The 22,818-nt window shown below is 32.6% G+C and overlaps 1 protein-coding gene and 1 long non-coding RNA gene across 4 annotated transcripts; both read left to right on the forward strand.

Moving 5' to 3' along the window:
• Nucleotides 1–523: 523 nt before the first annotated feature.
• On the forward strand, nt 524–15,090 carry LOC145745672 (uncharacterized). The gene is made up of 13 exons (XM_082563811.1): nt 524–860; nt 1,039–1,126; nt 2,644–2,706; nt 9,439–9,571; nt 9,882–10,002; nt 10,689–11,083; nt 11,205–11,383; nt 11,570–11,720; nt 12,766–12,872; nt 13,117–13,242; nt 13,410–13,761; nt 13,905–14,125; nt 14,233–15,090. Exons 1-13 carry the CDS (start codon nt 670–672, stop codon nt 14,314–14,316), a joined length of 2,211 nt encoding a protein of 736 aa, XP_082419937.1. The 5' UTR covers nt 524–669; the 3' UTR covers nt 14,317–15,090.
• A 1,088-nt stretch (nt 15,091–16,178) lies between these two features.
• On the forward strand, nt 16,179–22,447 carry LOC145744827 (uncharacterized). 3 transcript variants are annotated; one of them, XR_014281240.1, is made up of 9 exons: nt 16,179–18,650; nt 18,744–18,977; nt 19,144–19,237; nt 19,420–19,586; nt 20,154–20,320; nt 20,565–20,741; nt 21,115–21,261; nt 21,421–21,535; nt 21,713–22,447. It is a non-coding gene; the product is annotated as an uncharacterized LOC145744827 (long non-coding RNA). The 3 variants fall into 3 exon arrangements; XR_014281239.1 differs by having other exon boundaries at nt 16,180–18,650; nt 19,352–19,586; XR_014281241.1 differs by having other exon boundaries at nt 16,180–18,650; nt 19,352–19,586; nt 21,424–21,535.
• The last annotated feature ends 371 nt before the right edge of the window (nt 22,448–22,818 follow it).

Below are 22,818 nucleotides of genomic sequence, written 5' to 3' on the forward strand. Positions count from 1 at the left end.
AAAGTTGTATGTAAATGGTGATTATTTTGCCATCCAGTTATGTATTATCAGATTTTACACCGTCAAAAAAATATCTAGAATTAAGTATAAACAGTTTAATAAAAAGTTGTTTATGTCTTACCATGACCTAATTGCTAATGGTTATGTGTAACGGTCTGACGGTATGGTTTAATGCTAACGATAAAAATGGCCAAATAGTGCGTTTAAATGGTAATATTTTAAAAACTGCTATGTACTAATAAACTCATAATTAATAAAAAATTAACAGTAGCTTTTTCGGTCTGTCATTGGTTGTTAAACTACAAACTAACAGTAAATCCAATCATTTTTGTTGTACTTTAGTACTTATGTCTGTCAGACTGTATGTGGATGTAAAATTCAATTTTTACTTTTAGACAGTTGTTTGTTTAAATTAATTGCAAAATACTTACTTATTGACTTATGAGGCAGTCGGCCTAATATTGTGTCATTTTTATGAAATCTACTTTGTAACTAGTTGCTGTTTAATTTTTTTTCTAGAATCGTTTAGGCAATTGATTGTAGATTTACTTTCATGTTGACACTGTCTGTAAATTTGGACATAATTAACTCGGAATAAAGGAATTTAAGCAACCATTTATTGTGCATGTACGATTTGGATTTTAAGGGATTTACTGTAAAGCAATTGAGATGAGCGAAATATGCTTAAATTCTTCTGAAAATGGGTCAAGTTCATCAATAAATGTTAATATTTGTCCAGCAACTGGGGGACAATTTAGTGTGGAAACCAGTCTTGATGAAAATATACAAGACTTGCGGCGAAAAATAGCAAGGCACCTTCAAACGCCGAAAGACAGACTTAAACTGCTTTTTAGAGAAAAGTATGGGAAAAATTTATTTGTTTATTATAAGAGTGGGAACAAAATTAAAATGTGGTTTATTCGATAAACAACTATATTTGCTTGGTTTAATGTTACTGTAAATGTTTTCGAATTATTGCTTTATAAAGGCAAATGTTTATATATTTTTTATCGGAAAACTAATGTTTTAAATTTAAAGGGAGTTATCATATGGAACTGTAGCTGATAACACTCTACAAGATGGAAGCAAAATATTTCTATTGCCTTCTGTTGAATCCGGATTTTCTGTAAGTGTATTGTTCAAAAATTTGTAAAAATAATAATAAATTGAATTTATGTAAACTGTTTATACTGTTCTAGAATTCATTTTATGTATTGTTGTCAAACTTTGCTGCAGGGTTTGTAAATCTTTCTCTAAATAGATATATCATATAATACAAAATAAACTGCACAACTTATCTTTACAAATTTAACAACTGATGTTCGATAATATAAATACAACTTACTTACACTATGTTTTTAGGCTTCTTACATTAAAACAATTTAATTTTGTTAAATTTTGTAAAAGTTTCATTATTTGATTAAAGTAGTTCTACCTAGGATAAAACTATTAAAATAATTTTCGTAGACATATATTACTTCGCTTTAGTAATGTTTTAAATGGTTATTAATGTTTGTTAAAGGTATGATCACAAATTAGGTAACCTTATAGGCGTACATTATTGTCATTGTGTCATACAAAACACCTACCTAAGGTCATAATAGAATGATTTTTTCGATGAATGGCCTAGGTGAATACAGACATATTCCCTAAAAGAGCATAACTTTATGAGTTCATGAGATGTGTTCTGTATGTTTGATGCATTTATGCTGTGTTAGTTTATCTATGACACCCACTAACTGATCTACAACATTAGATTTGTTCAAACTGTAATCACTGGGCTAGGGCAACCCCCATCAATCAATGTAATATTCGTATCATTAGCTCATGCTGTAAACTGCACTAGCTTTACATAATTGATGTGTTGGCCACGGTCTTATGGCTTCTGTGTGTTTTTTGTTGAGTGTGGTTGTGTATAAAGGACCCGTTAATCAATGCTTAACAGATTTAAAAGCTCTGCTTAACTTCGTTTTAAGAAAGGGGCAGTTGCAACGTTACAATAATAGCCACCTCTTTTGAATGACGTCACAATCAACAAGGAAACACGGTCAGCAGAACACTTAATTAAAATTATTTATTACGCGCCGACACAACCCGACAATTATGACGTGTCTTCGTTCATTACGTCATGTGTTGGAAGCGCATTAGACGAAGCAATACCCCAAATTAAATTCATTAATTCGTCTTCAAATGGTTTTAAAACGACTGATTGTTCATTGAGCGCGTAATCAAAAAACAAACATGGTGGTTCATGGTTCAATATTTTATTAGAACACATGTCATGTCACAATAATAAAATGTATAAGTAACTAGGTTTGCTTCATTAACTAACATGCGTTAACATCCAATTTCTTTCACGCGACAGAGTAAAATTAAAGTGCACGACATTTCTTGACGCTCTTGGTTACCCAACGCACGAAAAACGTGTACTTATTATTTTTTGCCCAAATCCATTTTATTAAAATTGTATGGTCTTATTTTACGTTAATTATCCTGAGTAATGTGGGCTTACCAGCAATTTTTTTAGTGATGTGTATAACCGATGGCCTAAATTTATGTCCTTCGGAAATCAATTAACAACATATAACGGAAGGTCATTCGACCAGTATGTTTAAAACAATTTATAAAGATATTTTTTTTTAGTCGATGGTTCAAGGTACGCAACAAAGCATAATACAAGCTATAGAGAACCTTTCAGACGTCCAGGTAATATAAAATACTTAAAAGTTATTAAATCCTTGATTTTAATTTGCTTTTTTGTTGGTTCGAGTTGTCGTCGGTATAGTTTCTTGTTTTCATGGTTGGTAAATGACAGTTTTACGCCGTCAACCTATTATCAAGTCAAATTCGGCCGTAAAATTTTCGCATTAAGATGGCAAAATAACACCCAAGGGCGATATCACTTGGCTAGCGTGAGTGCTAAACCGCAGATCTAAGATGGCACATTTATAAAAAAAAGGATGCTTGTCGTGCAAAAACCATGAAATCTAAAACTTGGCGGCGATTTGTGTTGCCTGTTCGTTAGAGCATTATATTTTTATATTAAGTATATATATATATAGGTTTTAAGAAGGCTATTGTGGTCTCTTAATATTATTATAAGTACGCACCCATGCGTTATAACGTTGATTTATTGCGAAATTGTGCGAAGGGCCGAATTGGAGCGTGTGAATACTGGGAAATATCGATGTGTGCCTGATAACGGCCTTATGGAGCGGACGGGTTTACTTGATTTCGCTCCTATATTACAATATCATATTATGTGTGTTTGCAAGAAGCTTTCTGTGTTGTAACAATCTGTGCATGTGACAAAAAGTGGGTTTTGTGTTTCGCAGTGTGGGTCAAGCCATGTCATTAATTATTACTGTAAATTTGCGTTTTTTCGTTTAATTTAAGTGCCTCGCTTAATCTTGCGATGGCGAGGTTGTACGAATTCTTACCGATATTTTGCTCCCCCAATAAAATTTAAATTGCTTCCCCTACTACCTTAGTACCACGCCACCTCGTCATTCAATCCACTGCTGCCACATGCATTTTCGTTGGCCATTCAGCAATTTTAGTCACTCATCAACGCGGTACGTGACGTAGAGAGCAGTGTGCGTCATCGATTGCCGTTTTGGTATTTACAACGTTTAATCATACGCCTCATCCTACCAACCTGGCTGTTTTTAGATCTCTCTTTTTTTCTACTTCGGTCGTGCCTTTTGTTGTATTTATATTCTCGCGTTTTCTCTGCTTAAGTTAGCAGAAACCGAGTCAATACCTGGAAACATCTGACTGCAGGGCATGTTGACTGTTCTTATCTCAAGCAAAGGCTCTCTTTAAGAAGAATGGCAATTCGTGACAAGGCCTGTATAACGCCGTAGAAAAAAAAACTTTTTCTTTAAGATGTTGTTGGTGTTGTTATTGGATAATAAACACCGAAATAGTGTGTTACACACTTTTTTAAGGCAACGCGCGTGGGACTGGTAGCGCTGGCTCGTATGGCTTATATGATAAATCATTGGCTCCAATACGGGGTATGATTTGTTGTGATAACAATTCACGACTTTTATCCTCGTACTAGTTAACAGATGCGCTCGATTTTGTTTACTTTTCCTAATACAGAAAGGTGATTTCAGCTTTTTAAAATCAACTTATAGTTTTCTTAAAAAGATTGGCAAATATGCTTAATAATCTTTATTGTCATATGAAATTTAAAACCGTGGTTAGTTTTTCGAATCATTTCTTCCAATTTATGTGAATTCGGGTGACTCAAAAATAGTATTGTTATGCTTTACCCGCAGTTTATGCCTTAATAAACCATGCTTTTATAGTAAAAAAATAAATTTTATGTTCGAAACTTCATCTTATTAAGTTTCCCTAAACTTACTTTTAATTCGCAATTTAAAATGTTGCTTTGTTTAATTTTATTTGACAAATTCTTGTTTGGCATTATTAAATTAGATTAAAAGAGGACTACGAGTTCTTTTTGGTTTTGCTAATAAAAATTGGGCCCTCCATATAATATAATCTTAGTACCGATGAGGCTTTCTACAAATTGAGTAACAGACTGTGTCGTGTCTGTCTACGCCGGCGGAAACCGGTTCCAGCCAACCTGTCAAACATTGAGCCTTTTTTTTCCGTAACTTAACGCGAGGCCTACACACTTGAAATCCAGCACACACCGAATGGTCACGTGATCATCCATAATTTGCCGCCCAAATGACCGCCCGTCCAACAAAAATAATAATTATGAAAAATTAAACCTAATAGTTGTGCCAAAAATTCCACCAAGATCGAGTTGTTTTTAAGCACCGATTGCTTTCACGTTTTAAACTTAGCCAGTCTTTATATGACTCATTCTAAAGCTGTGTGTGTTATTATAAGGTCGCCATCCCGCTTCACTTTAATATCTCGGTAAAAGGAACTAGTTTATGGACATCCTATTTACATCAAATGGCGTATATCCTATATCCCCTTGGTATCATATGTAATGAAATTACATAGGAACTTCAACTATAATTAACAGCAAACTGAAATTTCCACATCACAAATCACCGAAATCAAGCAAATCTTTTGCTTGTTATGTCACGATTAATAATCAGCATTTATTTTGTCTAATTTTTTGATTAAAAAACGGGTGATAAATAACTGTATTTAAACTTGGTACTAGTTATAGTAGTGTTACAAGTATGCCAATTTTACCAATTTTGTTTGTTTGGATGTGCTTTGTAACGTGAACTGTAATGGTTAAAAAACAAGGTTTATTAAGAACTGAACACCATCAGAATTTAAACCTAACCATAATCGCAAATTCAACAAAGCTTTATTAAAAGAAAACATTAACGGAAATTGTTTTTTTTTTCTGGAAAAGAAACGATAAAAATTTCCAGCGATTAGAAGGCAACCATTTCAACTATTTTGCTATCTATTTTAACACAACCCAAACAGTTTTGCGCGATTTAAAGCCCAGAGCTCAATAATGTCATCAAAGAGTCGTTTACTCATTGTAGAGTATGAGTTTTAATGTTTTTGAATTGCCTTCGGGCTTATACGTGAAATATCGCTTTAACTAGTTGATTTTCGCAAAAATATTCTTGGGTTGTTTTGTTTAAAAATTACTGGATAGCGTGATTTAATTTTGCCATGTCTCCCACTTACAAAGGTGTTTTGTTTGGCCTTGAAAAGAATGCCTTTGTTTAAGTTAGGGATCGGTCCTGCATGACTTTCCTTATATCCAAGCCCCTGACTTGAAAATAATACGTTTAATTTAGGTTATACTGGACTAGGAATTGATTTTTACTGCCTTTGTAATGCATTTACGACGTTTGATTTTAAAATAACAGCTGCTTTTTTCGAGAAAAATGCTCCAAAGAGAGCACATGTTGTAGTTTTTGATTGATTGTTTTTTACCACTTGGCCTGCTCTCATTTTTTATTTCGGCTTAGTGCACGTCACATGACTACGACACAAGTCCGCGATTGGCTGAATAATTTTATAGCACTATGCACTCGACTTAAAATCGATGTGGTTCTGCATAAAATAGATGTGAGAATGTTTACCTCTTTTATCGAAATTTACATAATCTGGTGCGCTTTCTGTATTAAAACCTTGACGGGTTTGCCCGAAGTCGTGTGAGTTAAAACCTCTGTTTCAATCGATTTTTAAATGTGCGCTGCTTTGTTGGTCTTTGTCTAAATTTAGTCTCGCATTGTTTTGAGACCGGTTCCCGTGCTGGCATTTGAGCGGTTGGGTGGGTTTTATTGGCTGTTGTTTTAGACAACGCTTGTGTTTATGGGCCAATATAAACGACTTGTCGCTCTGATAATGACAATCTTTTAAATATAAGAAACATTTGTTTATTTGCGTGGATTTTGGCAGGCTTATTTACTAGCAATTCACAACATGCTAATAGCATTCCATGCAACAATTTCTTTTATGGCTCGGTTCAAATTAAAGATCTAGGACCTGTTTAAAAATAACCTTACGTTGTCATGTATCATTGTACTTATTGGATAATTTAACGTTATTTACACAGTTTGTGATTAAACGCATGCAAATGACCATTCGGAGATTATTTTCTTTAGCCCCTTTTATGTAAAAGGAGCCCGGATATGCCCGTTTACTGTGTCACAACATTAACGCCTGAACTCGACGGCTGATAAAAAAGGTCACGTGATCGAACCTCGCTTGTCGCTTTGTTATATTATTTGGTTCGCAGAGGTCAAAAGAAACCATTACAAGGCGATGGGCAATATTGTGACGATAGTTGACTCACACAACAGTACGCCCGCCACTTCAAATACCAGGCACCTATGGAGCGCAAGTATGTCGCGGTCGTTACAAAGCTCGCGCCAAATCATCTCAGGTTGGTCTCTTTGCTCTTGTGACGTCACAAAGCCGTTCGCGAAAGCACGCCGCTAGGTCACTCAGCTTGGCGTAATGATGCCAAGCGAGCGTTCTTGCCAACGATGAGCGTTTGTCGACGACTTCACATGATTCTGCATGCCCGACGCGCCCAGCTGTTAGAACTTACACAATGTATGTGTAATCGGGCCCTATTGTAGCCGCTCTAAAAACGATTAAAAAAAAAATCCTAAAAATTATCGTTTGCCCCTTAACCTAATTTTAACTCGTGTAAAGAGCAATCGCGGGCTATGTAAAAGTAATCCAGATAAAATGATCTATATATAAAAACATATATGATCTATATATTGTGATGATAGTTCGGTTTATGTTTAGACTGTTTTAAAAACACCTAGTGTCGGACCGAGTTTCTAGTGTTTAATTATATTCATTGACGTGGCGTGGTTAAGTAATACGTGTGTGAGCATTTTATTTAAAAAGTTGGGTTTAAAATATTTTTGCGTGACGTCAGTAACGCTCTGGCCACCGCACTACCCTTTTCTTACGACCAGTTTTTTTCATGGGTTCCTTTGGTTCGAACGCCTTTCTTATTGTCAAATTTAATTTCTTTCTCCCTTTTAAAATATAATGATATTTTTCTCTTGTTGAAGAGAATGTCGGCAATCCAAATTTTTGTTATGAAATGTTTCAATTTGTTAAAGTTTCTAAATAACGTGATTGGCAATTACATAGAAAATGCAGTGTAGTTACTGAAATTTTTGTATTTGTTCTTACATAAAATGTTTTTAAAAAAAATATTTTTTCTCTACCTTAACGGCATTATATTTTTAATTGAACTGTGTTTTCTAATATCTAATTCTTGTTTATGCCAATGTCCAATTTAACCCCATTGTTAAAAAGAAACGCTTTTAAAACGACTTGTTTGCTGGATATGCGCCCCAAAAATAGTATTAAAGCCATAAAAGTTAGTTTTGCGACGCTCGTTATAGAGTTGTTTGTTTTATGAAAAATGAAAAAGTTGTTTGTTTTATGAAATTTAAAGTCACTGCATTTCATTAAAATCGCCATCTATTCCCCCCGGAAGTTTTGTATACGAGCACGTTGACGGGATAGTAGATTGATTGTGTTCGGTCCCATGCTTGTTTCAATATCAATTTCGAGCGACAATTTTGAAAGGTTTTATTTTAATGTTGGATTTAAATTTATTAACCAGCGTTTACTAAGTAAGAGCCGAAAGCAATTTACACATATAACCTTAATGTCGATAACCTGATCACTTTAGTTTCTCGCCGCTGCATTGCGAAATAGGAAAGTTTCCTTTTTTTTTTTTTATGCACCCGCTCCTCTAATCGATTAAATGCTTCGTTCTTGTCAATTTTTAGCGTTGTGCGATCCGAAAACCAACGCTTATAAAAACGAAACAAGCGATCTTAAACGAGAGAGTTTAACACACAACTTTTTAGAACAGAAAAAGGGAAATTTTTTTGGATTTGTTATAAAAAGCTCTACTTGTTTACGACGCATTTCTCTTCTATATGATAAATTATTTCGCAGGTATGCTCATTAAAGAAAATATAAAGCGAAATGTTTATAAGCGTACGGTTTAAAATCTACCTTATAAGCAATTTTTTGAAATTGTTTAGGTTTTTTGTTTAAACAGTATTTGCATAATACTTAATTTTTTCCTTTACTTAAAAACTTGAAGTTTCTGATGTGGTACGAAATTGTAGACGCATACTGTGCGAAAAGAACCCCTTCTTCTTTTCAATTGCTATGTCATATCACTTCCTTTAAACTGCCATTTAAACTCTGTGAACGGCGCCTACATACTTCACATTTAAACTCACTGTAATCTAGGCCTTAACCCTTTAACAATTTGAACAGTTAGAATCAGATATATATACGAAATTTTCAGTTGGTAAAGTATTCAGTGATGCTAGTACGTTATTAAACGATTACATAGCTTGTAATCGACCCCGTATTTTATTATGACGTAACAACGTCGATATGAGTAAATAATTGCCGGGCTGTTCGAGACTAAAGTACTGTCAGAGGAGAGGTTTTCATAGAAACTTATAAACGATGACGCATGTCGAGCGCGAACTAATAATAGCACTTTAGTTACTGGGCAATCGTTATCGTTACTTAATAAGGCTATTACGATCCCATAAGCTTGGCATGTCAACCCAAAATCGGATTTCGGACAGCAGAAATGCAATTCTGCTTTGTGACGACATGAAAAGGATGCCAGTCTTTAAACTTGTCGGTTTTTGCCTATTAAAACTGTCGAATAAGCTGTAGGAAATATTTTCGGCTTTAAATAATTAGCATTATTTTAAAATACTAATCGGTTTACTCTGTTGGTTTTTGAGAGATTCAATACACTGTAATCGATTTCCTTGTTTTCGCCAACTTTAATTAATTTAATATTCAAAATTTAAACTGCCAAATTGGAAAGTCTGTATCAAAAAAAATAATTAGTATTAAAATAATTTTTGTTAAGGTTTTTAAACCCAATCATTTGTTTCAAATATTTGTTATAATAGGTTAATTTTGGTGACGTCACACTACCTTACTATTTCATCACAGATTGACGATTTTCTTTCGGGTCGGTCACCTCTTACTCTTGCGTTACGGGTCGGTGATCACATGATGTTTGTTCAATTGCAACTCGAGCAAGCGCTGGCCAATCAAAACTCTTTACTTGCGGGCAGCGAATCGGGTTCGTTATTGTTGCCCTTAATCGAAATTTTTGTACTAAAATTCGTGCCATAAAATTACTCTTTAAAATACAGATGTTTTTTTTTTAGTATTTAAATAAGCTTCTAATTTATAAATTTGTAGCAAAAATATTTGCCCAACATTCACTTGATAGGTTTATTAACATAATATTAAAAATAAAAAAAACACTACTATATGCTATTATTTAAGCATTTAAAGACAACCAATAGATTGCCCATACAAATTGATTAATTTTTTTTAAGTTTAAACTTATAAATAGGGTATTTTAATGTTTTTGTTAATTATTTTAGGTCGTCACCGAATTTCTCGTAGCAATCAAAGAAGACATCATCTTAACTACTCCCAGAACCCTGGAGCAAATTCCCGTCGATACCCAGCCGGACCCAGGTGTAACGGAGACAGACCAACGAGGTAGTGTTATGACGTCACAAATAGGATTTTTTTAGACAAAAATATTTAAAAAAAAAAATAAATAAAATAAACAACACTTTTTTAAAAAATGAACAACATCTTTTTTTTTTTATATATATAAGCTTCGTTGTTTATGTCAGCAGCGTGTTATACTTAGGTTTAATATGCTTAGAAATTCGTGACCTATAACGGCCCGCTTTGTTTTACTTTACAATATAACGTTACATAACGGCGCGCGGTTCGCATTGCGCCAAAGCATTATTTTAATTCATAAAAAACACTCGTGATTGGTGTGGTTGGCACAAAAAGCACGTTTAGGCGCGCAATTGTGTGTTCGCATGCTTCCATGCATCGAGCATTATTGCGTTGATAATTACGTTTTACGTATGTTTAAATACTGTTCAGCCACAAAATTGTCTGTTACACAGAAATGATAGTTTTTGTTGCACCCAAAGAAATTTTTAAATTTTAATATTTTTGTATTTAAATACCTGGTGTCATACTACAAACCGAGCTGACGTTACAAAAAAAAACGCTTTGATTTTGAGTAATTAAACTGTTAATTAAGATACAAAAACGTTGATACTAATGTGTAAGGTTGTTCTAGAAAACATATAACGTAATAAGACAAAAAAAAAATTTTTGTTAAAAAAAAAACTTTATTAAAAGAAATCTTATATTTACAGGCCGTATTCTGTTTATAGCTCATTGGCAGAACCATTGCAACAACAAAACAATAATGTAAATCCAGAACTAAGCCAAAACACCATTGATCCCAAGTTATTCAATCATGGTTCCACAAAACGTAGCCAAGAAGCCCCACTGCCCCATCCGTCCGAAAAAGTCAATCATCTCGACAAGCTGGCTGCATTTTCTTCCCTTGGAGCCCCTAGCGCTCCCAAGCGAAAAAAAATGGCTCCTTCAACCAAACTAAGTGAAGTGACTTCGGCGAAGAAAATGACGCCGGCTACGTCACCCAACGAGGGTGGACCGGATGTAAGTTACCGCCCAGCCCCGACCACAAGTGGAAAAATCACTTCAGGTGTTGGCCCACTCACTCACCACGGTTCATCCAGCTCAGGTACTTGTTTTCATTATTTTATTTTAGTTTTTGTCTCAGTTTAGATTTGTTGTTCATCTTTTTCGACCACATTTTGTTTTATTAAAGTCTTCTACGAATTTTCGTTATTTATTATTTTCAGGAGCCAAAGTAGTCCGCCAAATTCAAAGGTTACGTCGCTTATGTGGTGTGCACCAACAGTGTGTTGCTTACAGTAGTAGAGAGTTAGCGTCGGAGGTCAGCTCAATAGTAAATGCGGCTAAACATTATTCTCAGTCGGAATCGAGCAGTTCTTTTCATCATCACAGGCGCAATGGAAGGGTAATTATATAAATGTAGAAATTAAAAAAAAATATTTTTAAAAATGTTAGCAAAAAAAAATGATACGTATTTAAGAAAAAACTAGTCTATAAAACTAAGTATATTAAAAAATTAAAACTAATTAACTATGAGATTCAAAACGTGACAACATACATATTTAATTTTTAATTGCCTATAAATGTTAAGGCCTCGCAACGATCCAAGTTGTCGACGTCGGCCCCGGTGATTCCCCCTCGTCTAAGTTCCACTCCTTCGACCTCCCGGCCTACTGTTGCGGGAGCTTCGATCGACAGTTTTACGACCCACGGACCCGGCATATTTTCAGGAACCTTTTCTGGTAAAAAGTGTTTTTTGTTTTGGGTATATCTTGTTTGTATATTTTTTTTTACGTATTTTCAGAAACGTAATTTTAAATAAGGTAATTATGAAAAAAATCTCTTAAAATAAACTTATATTTATAAAATTTATTATTATATCAGCTCGTAATACCCTTAATTATTTTTACTATGCCACAAAAGTTAGTTTTTTTCTCGCCACGTTAAGAAAAGTAAATGTTGTTTTATGAGATCTTAAAATACTCCCGCTATTTTGCGAACATTCGGCATACCTGAAATAGCCAACAATGACGTCACGTCGTCCGTAAAACCTGGTATTTTTCTCGCGTGCTAAGCCCCGAAGCGTATCGGATTTGCACGTTGCATAACGAATGGAGAAATTCGCTGCGATATTTAAAGGCGAGACAGCTTTGGCGTTTGTTTTAAAGCCGTGTTAGAGATAAGAGAGGACAAGCTGTTTTGCCATATCGTGACGTCAAACCCTAACTGGATTAGGTTGTTGAAACCTTTTAATATCGTGATATGATTTTTGCAAAGTCGCGGTTTAAAATTAAGTAAATTTAAAGCGAAGATTGGTGCGTACAATATTTTAAGAATCGGGATTCAAGTTCGGCGTTCTTGTTAGAGCGTTTTTAATGTTTTTGTTGTTGTAACAAAAACACGAAATACTGACAGGTTTGTTGAATATCGGTTCGTTCATAAATTTTGTTTTGCAAACAATGACGAATACGCACTGCGTCATGAAATTACCTCCGCCTTTACAAACAAACGTGTTCGTCTTCTTTTGTTGTCTTATGACATGCCCAACATGAATTTTGTGACATAAACAATGGACCATTGTCGTTAGTTAACTTTTTCTAGCGACAAGAAATACCAAATGAAGACGTGGTTAATAGGTTTACGGGTATTTTTTTGGTAAATTTACGTCAAAAAGTTGCATTTAACATTTACCTGAAATTGTCAAAAATAACTATTGAGCTCTTAAAATGTAGGTTATAATTATTATTTTACGCAATTTTTTAAATATTTTAATTTTTTTTTTTTTAGGTTCTCTTCATCCAAACATACAAGACCAGGAGGGTAGACCAAAAAGGGATCCGCAGACAATTTTGCAAATTTTAACAGACCTTCTAAGTGCTACAAACCAATACCAGGTATTTTACGTAACATTTTATATGGTAATAAGTGAGTGGCTTTTTTAAACCAATCCAACATAACACTGCGTTATTTTAAGATTTGTGATATTTTAAAAGTATTTGTAATGATAAAAGTATAAAAACCTAACATTTTTTGGTAATATGAAAAGCTATTTTTATTTTGGCTTTTGATGGTTTACATTTTTAAATGTCAACATTTTCTTGTCCGACATGTTTGGTATAATACTTTTTTTTAATGTAGGGCCAAACTGGTAACATTGGTGGTATATTGCCTCAACTTTTAAAAGACCATTTTACTAAAATTCAGGCCGCCAGTGGCGAAACTGCTACGACAACTAAGAAAACCTCCCCCACGTCCTCACCTCAGGTGACTTTTTAATAAAAATGATTTTTTTACAATACAAAAAAATACAAAAAAAATAATTGTTTGTATAGATTAAAATATTAACTTACGATTATGTAACAAATTTAAATATTTTCGAAAAGAGAAAAAAAAAAATTTTTTTAAAATTAAATGTTCTATTTTTAATAAAGGAGTCACGATCCAATAGTAGCTGTCGTCATCAGCGGAGCAGCAGCCACAACGCTCACCACCATCACAACATGCCTCCCATTGACCCCTCCCACTACTTGACGTCACGTGCGTTTAACTACCCCTACTTGCCCCAGCAGGGAAGCATCCCCCCGCCCCCATCGTATGCCGCGTGCCAGCAAAGTATGGCGGGGTACAGCTGGGGGTCAGCTGGGTCGTCAAACGGGATCGTTCTACCCCCATACATTCCTAATCGTCACTACCCGACATCAACGCGCTTTTCAGCAGCGTCTTCTACTATGACGTCATCGTCGTCTAGGAGATGTTGCAAGCAACGCGCACCGTATATTAATGGTAAGTTGATAAGTTAACGTTTCGGTTTAGTTTTAATTTAATCGAGTTTTTAAAATTTCGCAAAAATAGAATAAAAAAATTATATTATGGAATTAAAAATTAAAGTTTTCTAATTTTTATTGAAATATTTTTTTGTTATTTAGTACCTCGACTTAAGCAACTACAGCAGGAAAACTACACCACACGAAAGAAGGTATTCCGACTTAAGGAGAAGATGCTTCTCCGAAAGATGGAGAAGCAATATCGTCGCAATCAGCTCCGACCCGAACTTGCTCACGAAGTCGTCTCTGACGTCAAGCCCAGTGAATCCACAAATTCAGATCACTCAAGCGCAACTGATGACGTCAAATCCAACAATCTCGAGGTAATTATTAAACAAACAATCTTACTTATTTAAACTTTGGATAAGTTTAACTTATGAAGTAAATTCTAAGTTTCTTGCTAAAAGCTAATGCCATTTTCGTATTTTAGCTGCAGATTGATGATCTGAGCACTTTTGCAGAGGACAGAAAAGCCGAGGTAACGCACGAGTCTCCAGAAACTGTGACCGTGTAAAATTGTATTTTTATAAACCGTATATTGTTTTTTACAAATTCTGCAAAGAAAGAAGCTAAGCCATCGCGTGAAATATTGATCTTTTTTTGTTTAGCCACTAGCAAAGATTCTAGGGAAATTCTTATTTTTTGTTGTCACGTGGTACGCGTAACCAATGGGTCACTTGCTTAGTAACATTATCATTATTCTTTCATAACGACCATAAACCGCTAATGTTACTTCTTTCTTTTTACTTATACCTACTAATTAGCGCTACCTCGCATCCTATTGTACCATCGCCATTGTCGCGTAAATGTTTTTTTAATCACTTCGTGGCGCCACCGCGTTAAAAAATACGTCATCGCGTCAAGTCATAATCTGTATTGTTATAACTCGCCTACGCCGTTTCACATATTTAATTGTTAATGTTTATATTGTTGATATATTTTGTTTGTTGTTACTAAATAATAAAGAATTGTATTTTTTGTATACGTCACTAATTTGACGTCACTCTTACGTACGTCACCAATTTTACGTCGCTTTTGCATTCGTCACCAATTTTACGTCACACTCGTATCCGTCACCAAGTTGTGATGACGCTTTAGTTCATTTGCCCTTTGTCATGACTATATGAAGGTTTTGTGTTGTTAGTTTTTTAAGCAGAGAAAGCGTTTTCTATTGTAACGACGCAGCATTTTTTGGTTTGTTCTTATTATTGTGTTGGCGGATGAGTACATCCGGCTTTGTAAGATATCAAATTGTTTGTCAATTTCATGTTAATAAATTGTTACATAAATCAAATTTAGTGTTAATGGAACTTAAAAATGTAAGGATTCAAAAAAAGGTATATATGTTAGACCTACGTAAGTTTAACGTAAGTGTTAATTTCGTATATATGGAAAGTATGTCCAAAGGAAAATTCAATCGAAAAAAATTTGAAGGATAATCTAATTTAAGTTGTGGCTCTTTTCTTATTTAAAAAAACGGATAATAATATATTACCTATAAATTTATTGGATAAATATATAAGTTCGAAATCGTTTAATTATTTTTTATTAGAATTTAAATAAATACATACATATGTATTTAACATAACCGAAATAAGAAAAATTTCGACGCATAACAAACCGCATGCTTGCGGTAGTAAGCAAGTATAAAAGCAGAGTGTTTGCGCCGATGTAAAGGAGACGCCGAATTTGAGGGAATGGAAAATGAAGGAACGGAAATTGAAGGAACGGAAAATGAAGGAACCGGAAAATGAAGGAACAGAAAATGAAGGAACCGGAAAATAAAGGAACGGAAAATAAAGGAACCGGAAAATGAAGGAACAGAAAATGAAGGAATCGAAAAATAAAGGAACGGAAATTGAAGGAAAGTAAAAAAAGGAGAAGCGGAATTATAAAAAATAAAACGCGGAAATTCCGTTGACAGTTTATTTGTATTTAAGTCATTATTATTTAAGAAATAAACAGGAAGAATTTTACAGAAGAGGGTTTGGGTATGCTGGGGTCATAAAAATTAACTCATTATTACTTATCAGTTCTCAAATAAATGACAGTAATCCTAAATAAACAGTCAACGGTATTTCCGCGTTTTAGTATTTAAGATTCCGCCCTTTCCTTTTTTGCTTTCCTTCATTTTCCGGTTCCTTCATTTTCCGTTTCTTTATTTTTCGATTCCTTCACTTTTCGTTCCTTCAATTTCCTTTGCCTTATTTTCAGGCGTTCTGCTTATGAGACGGGCTCGTGTTTTTTTTTGACACATTGTGTCAAAATTTTGTGTCACGCAAAATGACACATTTTATGTGTCACTTTCTGTGACACAATTTTTGAGTCATTTTCTGTGACACAAAAATAGTGTCACTTTGCGTGAAATTGACACAAAAATGTGTCATTTTTTTGTTCCACGATAATTGTTACATAGAAAAGCTTTAGATTATGTGTGATTTAGTGGGTTAGTTTAAAAAACTGATTTAGTGGGTTAGTTCAAAATGCCAAGACTCGGTAAATAAGGTCTACCTATTGCTTACTCTAGCAGACTAGGTTAGCTTTTGAGGTTTTACTTGTCACTTGTTTATAGGTTTAAATTCTAGATTTTTTTGTTTAAATATGAATTTCAATGTTAAATTTTTAAGTTTTGCTTTTGTATTATGGTATTTATTACTTAAAATAATTTAACATTTAATTTTTTTGGTTATACGTTAGTGCTTATTTTTTTATTAAAATTTTAATAGTATGTCTTAGAATTTGAATGGTAAATTAATGTGTATAAAATTTCAGAGATTAGTAATATCCTTTTTTTATTTTGAATTTATTGAAAAACGAAAAACAAAGCTCTATATTTAAAAATCAAAAAAGTTGTAAGAATGGCTCCACCTTTTATGCTCTTGCAGAACCTAAAAATAATTTTCAGATATTTAATACTTTGTATTGCTTAGTTATGAAGTTGTACAACAACTGGTTAAGTAGTACTATTAAAATTGCTTATTTAATAAACGTGACAGTGTTTTGCAATACTTAGTTTTATAATGTGAACTGCATCAGTAATGCAAAAAAATCTGGGTTTATGTTTTTTAAAAACACTTGTTTGTTACGTAATGATACTTATGCAATAATTTAGATGTTGTTTATAAATGGTTGTTTTACTGCACATCTAAGTTAGTTTAAAAGTATAACTGCGATGTTTAAAAAACAACTTGAACCAAACTAATTTAACTTACTAGTTCAGCATCATTTACTAAAATATCTCTTACAATTGCTAAACCGTTCACAAAGGCATCCCCTAACAACACTTCAAACAGCAAGTTTGTGCTGTGATGGTCTTTGTTATTTCTATCAAATGTTATAACTTTTAATATTGGCAAGAAAAGTATAAGAAAAATTTAGTAAAAATATAAAAACTTAAGTTACCCAACAAATTCATCTGTAATGATTTTTAGATATTTCACAACTTCTTCCAAATTTTCTTGTTCGCCATAATCTATTACTTCAGTTCTAGATTTTTTATAGACACCCTTTTTTAAATTGACAGAATATATTAGCATTCTAAAAATGTTAAAGGTACTGTTTATATGTTTTGATTAACATTCTTATCTTTACTGTTTTTTGTTCAGTTTATTACCTTTTTGAAATTAATTTTTCTTGCATAACATCCCAAAGGTATGTATCACATTTTCCCTTAAGAATTGCTTTTGTTATGGCTACCTGTTGCCGCTTTGGAATAATAAATTTTTTTGTTTCCTTTTGTTCGAGGTTCTTTGCTAAACATTTGGGGCAGAGGAATTTTTGGGTAAAGTTTGATTTTTCATGTTAAGGCACATCAGGTGATACCAATCCCTGCAAGTTCCTTCACAAAATACCATTTTAGCATCTTTGATTTGAAGGCAATCTGTTGCCCGACATGATATAAAGTTACTTTTAAAATAGGTTGAAACTAAGTTAACTAAGAAATGATCAGTGAATAAATAATCATGTGGACAATGAAAACCTATTTTTAATGGAGAGAATTTTCTTGAAAATAATTTTGATGAGTCTAATTTTTGTTGGGAGATTTGCATTGCATCATGGATTTGTTATCTTGAAAAGGGAAGCTATATATTTGATTTGCAATCCAGTTTCTTACTGTTGTTGAGATTTTGTCGTTGTAATGTAAATGCTTTCCTGTACAAATGCAGTAAGCATTTAGACAAACAAAAACTCCACAGTCGAAGTTATTTTCTTGAAGCAGTGTGTCGTTTGGAGCTAATATGATCCATTTCGATAAGTCATCTGACTTATCGTTTTTCCATATTTCATAATTGATGTATTCGAAAATGGGTTTTAATGTTTTTTTTGGGAACATATGTAAGGAGTCTAAATAAAGTATTGTTCTTTTTGAAATGAGAACAACTAGCAACCCCCAGTGAAAGTTTTCAATGTTAATTGGAATAAGCCAAATATCATGTTGTATAGGATTATTTTTTGTTGTCCATTTGCTGTAACCAGTTTCTTTATGTTTCAAATGTAGCCACACTAAAAAGTTGCAATGGAATGGAAGGACTTTGACGTCATTACTTTTCAAAAATGGTTGCTGAGAACAAAGTTGTAAAAATGCATCAATTACACCATCATTTAATTCTTGTTTTGGCCGTAGACATTCAAAGTCATCTTTTAATAAAACCACATTACCAGTATTTAATAAAATATTTATGGTGGTTTGAGGAAAACTACATTGTTTTGGCCATATATCAGGTTGAACATTTGTAGCTAAACCTTGTTCAGGAATGTCGAAGGCAGCAGCTACAAATGGGGATGTTACTTTTACAACGAAAGGGTCATTTTTTGAATTATCTGTTGAAGCAGAAGAATTAATTTTTGGTAAGTCAAAATCATCAATGTTTAAATTTTTTGTAGAGGTAGAAAGGGAAGTTGAAGGCAGGGGTAAAATGTCAATTCTTAAATTATTTGTAGTGGGGGCAATTTCTGGAGTCTTTTGGTGTGTGGAAGTAGTAGCTAGTTTTAATGTTATTGAAGAGGAGGGAGGAGAATCTATAGTTGTTGAAATATCAGAAAAGTCAATCCTCGACAAGTCAACATTGGTAGAGGTACCAGCTTTTAAAAAAGATGGATCGACAGCAGACCCAGTTACAAACACTGATGGATGACTAATTTTTGAAATTGAGGCTGTGAATATCAAAAAAACAGGTTTTGCTAATTTATTTTTTTTTTTTTTAGTAAGATTGTTAATATAAAGTAAACACATGTTTAACTTATGTCTAAATTTAAAAGCATCGTTTTTTCTAAGCAACTTACTATCAAAGTAATTGGTAATTCGTTTTTGACTTTTTTTGTTAATACTATTTGTTTGTAGTTGTAAGCCCAATCTTGTCATGAACAAAAAGTTAACTATTGACATTGAATTAAAGGATTGTCTGAAACCAAAAAGAATTAAGTTTACGAAACAGGTATAACTAATATATAAAATACTAAAAAGTTTATTTAATTGGGCCCACCTGTCTTTTTTCATTTGGGCATTACATTGTTCTGCAATACTTGTATTGATTGGCAAATTTTTGCAGAGTTTTATGTTGCGAAATGATTTCTCTGGATTTCTTTTTTTTGATCTTTGGTGAAATTTGTCGTTTAGACTATAGTAAGCTACTGCTGAGTCTGATAGATCTATATTCACTTTTTCGAGTAAGTTTTCTTCTGCGAATTTTAAATTTTCTTCGGTCCTCTGAAACAATCGACCTAGATATGGAGAAAAAAGGTCCTTTTTTCGGTTGTTTCCATGATGTGCTATCTAATTGAAAGGTAATTTAGAGATTTTTAGTTAAAAAAATATTAAAAAATGCTGTTAAATTTTAGATAAATCAGTTTAAAGGGTTACCTGAGTTGCAATATCTGAAACCACAACTATAGGTTGTTTTGCAAAACTCAAAATGGCATCAACATAATCTCTTGCACTTTCCTGTCGCAAAATAAATTTAAAATACACTGCTACCCCAAGTGGACATGGAAAATGCACTCCACCTAAATATTTATTAACATTTTAATAACTATAAATTAAATTGTAAACACAAATTTTAAATTACCTCCACATTTCTTTATTTGTCGATAGGCTTTGGGGTAAATATCTTTAAAAAGATCCATTTCGTTTAATCTGTTTATTAAATCCCCAGAGCTCCCAGTGTTATCGATTCCGATATCCTCACAAAGTTGTTTTAACTCACTTGAAGATGTCTATGCAATATTGATATTTTAATAACTTTTTTTTAAAACATTTTTTGGGTAAACACAAATCACATACCCTATCTGAACATAATGCAGCCAATATTTTATCATGCGAAATATCAATAGATATTTTTCTTTTGTTTACAGGATTGTTTTTAAGAATTGTTATTTTTTTGTGTTCTGTATTTAACATCAAATTTGATTGCCTGGTTGACTTTCCCATCCAGGGAGCAACCGTTTCATAGCCAATGGAAATCTTCCATGGATTTTGCAATCCTTTAAAAAAAAGTGTTTACAAATGCTTATTTAAAAAGGTGAGTTTATGCAGCTTAAAAAAATTACCATAGAAGCCTCTTCCAATTATTTCTTTAACATAATCAGACCACATATTTTCAATATTAATATGCTCATCATATTTTTTGTCTTGCTTCTTCAGGTAATCAACTGTATATTATTAGGTATTTGATTAGTACATGTAATATGACTTTATTAAACTTAATTTGTAACATTTTAACAAAATAGTTATTTAAACCTGGCAATTGACATGTGTTTTTCCAGTTTCCATCAGCAATCACGATTTTTGGCCTTGGTCCACATTTAAAGCAGGTAAATTGGTATTCAATGTTCAGTAAAGCACAAAAATGATAAACCCATTCCGAATGTTTGTGATGTCCAAATTCTCTTCTCGAAAAAGCATTTTTAATCCAGTTTCTACACTAACGTGGTTCTAATAAGGTAAAATATTTTTATTTTATATAAATATTACTGAATACCTGTTCGTTTTTGTTTAGATTGTAATTTACCTTAATTCCTCTAATCAGGTATTGAATCAATTTGCAAGTCAATATAGTTGTATTATTGTAATTATGAAATCCTGTTTTGTATTCTTGAAATCGAATAACAAAGTTACATCCGGAACATTTTTTTGTACATATTGTAATTCCTGTTTTTAACTATAGTTTAGTAACTTGTTCATCACAATGAATATAACTATTTTTAGCAAAAATTTTAATATTGGCTTAAAAATTTCGCTATTTTACAAATTAAGTAGGCCTATTAGTAAAATATTAAATGAACTAAACCTTTTGTAATTTTGTTGAATCCATAGATAGAAGCTGTTTTTGTTTCATGTTCCACTAGCTCCTTACCATTGCACTGAGGACAATTCTTTTCAATTGGCATAAAACAGTTTGGAGGAGGTAGCTCTAAAATTTGCTCCGTCAATATAGCTTCTGGAATTTGTTTTTGGCAAAAAGTATTTCATCAAAAACTCGTCTTCTTTTGTTGGCAGCAATTTTGTGCTAAAATGTTTAAATTAGTTTTTCACTTGAAAATTGATTTACTTTCTTTAATGTTTATATTTAAACATGTATTTTTGTAAAATTTTTCCTTACCTTTGAATATTTTTTTTAAGCAGATCTAGATTGATTTGGCACCGTAACCATTTGCTAACCAATTCATGGTCACAAGATTTGTTATCGCCAGAAAATGGACATTTACACGACCAAATTCCATTTTTTGAGTCAAAGGTGAACCTTACTCTTAAAAATTCACAAAAATAATCTTTTTCGTGCTGCGTAACCTAAATCTGCAAAATTTGCATAAATAACCAGAGGGACATTTTTGGCAATGCTATTGTCTAACTTTTGATTTAATTGTTCTTTTTTGGTTACCGAAATTAACTGTAACTCTACCAATTTATTTAGGGAATTTTCTTGTAATGTTTGAAATTGAGTATGCATTGCTGTGCCAGCAGACCTAAGGTGGATGCATTCGATGGCAGGGTTGAGTATTTGTTCGTCCATCATAACAGATTTGCAATCTTCATTGCTGCACAATTCTATTAGTAGTCGTTTATTACTTTGGACATGGATTGGTGCCAGCAGCCCGCTTTTATTCAAAGCTACCATGAATACCCCCCTTTTTTGTTCTATGCAAATAGCAGGAAGCAGTGTTTGTTTATTGTGAAGATGCTGATGACGTTTTAACGAGGGTTCACTTTTAAAAACTTTTTTGCACACTTAACAGGTTGTATTTTGTTTTGTTTTTACTAAAAACATAAAAATTAAACAGTTATTATGCAATTAAACAAATTTTGTTACAAGTAATTTAATAAAACTGTTTTTAGTTTATTTAATTTTTTTAAATAAAATTATTATGTTTTAAATAAATATTAACCTTTTGTATTGTTAGTTTCTGTGTTTTTTTTATTGGTTGGCTTATTTTTTTTTTCTTGAGCATTTCAAAGAAATTCTTCAATACCTACAAAATGTAGATTTTTTTTATAATTTTTGCGTGAAATATTTTTTAAGTATTTAATTCCAGAATTTTAAAGGTTTAAAATTATAATTAGCCTAATTTTTTGCACTTAAGTAGTATTTTTTATGTTTTTTAGAGTTGCAAAATTTTTGTTTGTAAATGTAATAATGCAGGTTCCTTTAAAACGTATGTTTACATTTAATTGGCTTATTAACTTATATTTTGTTAATTTAAAGGTATAAATGTTTTATAAAGTACTTTAATATAATATCTATGTATTAGTTTATAATCATATATATATATATATATAATAATAACAAATTACCGTGGGAGTTGTTATAAAAAAAACTAGCTTAAATTACATAATCAGCAATATGTGCTTTACGTTTAAAAAAAAACTGTAACCGTTAAATTAAATAAAGTTCAAAAAATTGTTTTTTTGTAAAAATAAGTAATATAAAACGAAGGTAAATAAAATTTTTAGAAATGTTATATAATAATATTAAATGCGGTTAATAAATGTATTGCAATTAACAGGCATGTAAATAAAATA

The sequence above is a fragment of the Corella eumyota genome, chromosome 3 (assembly GCF_963082875.1).
Source record: "Corella eumyota chromosome 3, kaCorEumy4.1, whole genome shotgun sequence".
Classification (NCBI taxonomy): domain Eukaryota; kingdom Metazoa; phylum Chordata; class Ascidiacea; order Phlebobranchia; family Corellidae; genus Corella; species Corella eumyota.

Bases quoted from the DNA above. Each gene is read 5' to 3' on its own strand.
- LOC145745672 (XM_082563811.1), top strand. From the start codon at position 670: ATGAGCGAAATATGCTTAAATTCTTCTGAAAATGGGTCAAGTTCATCA. The intron at 2,707-9,438 runs GTAATATAAAAT...ATTTCATCACAG, and splicing joins AGAACCTTTCAGACGTCCAG to ATTGACGATTTTCTTTCGGG. The intron at 9,572-9,881 runs GTTCGTTATTGT...TAATTATTTTAG, and splicing joins ACTTGCGGGCAGCGAATCGG to GTCGTCACCGAATTTCTCGT.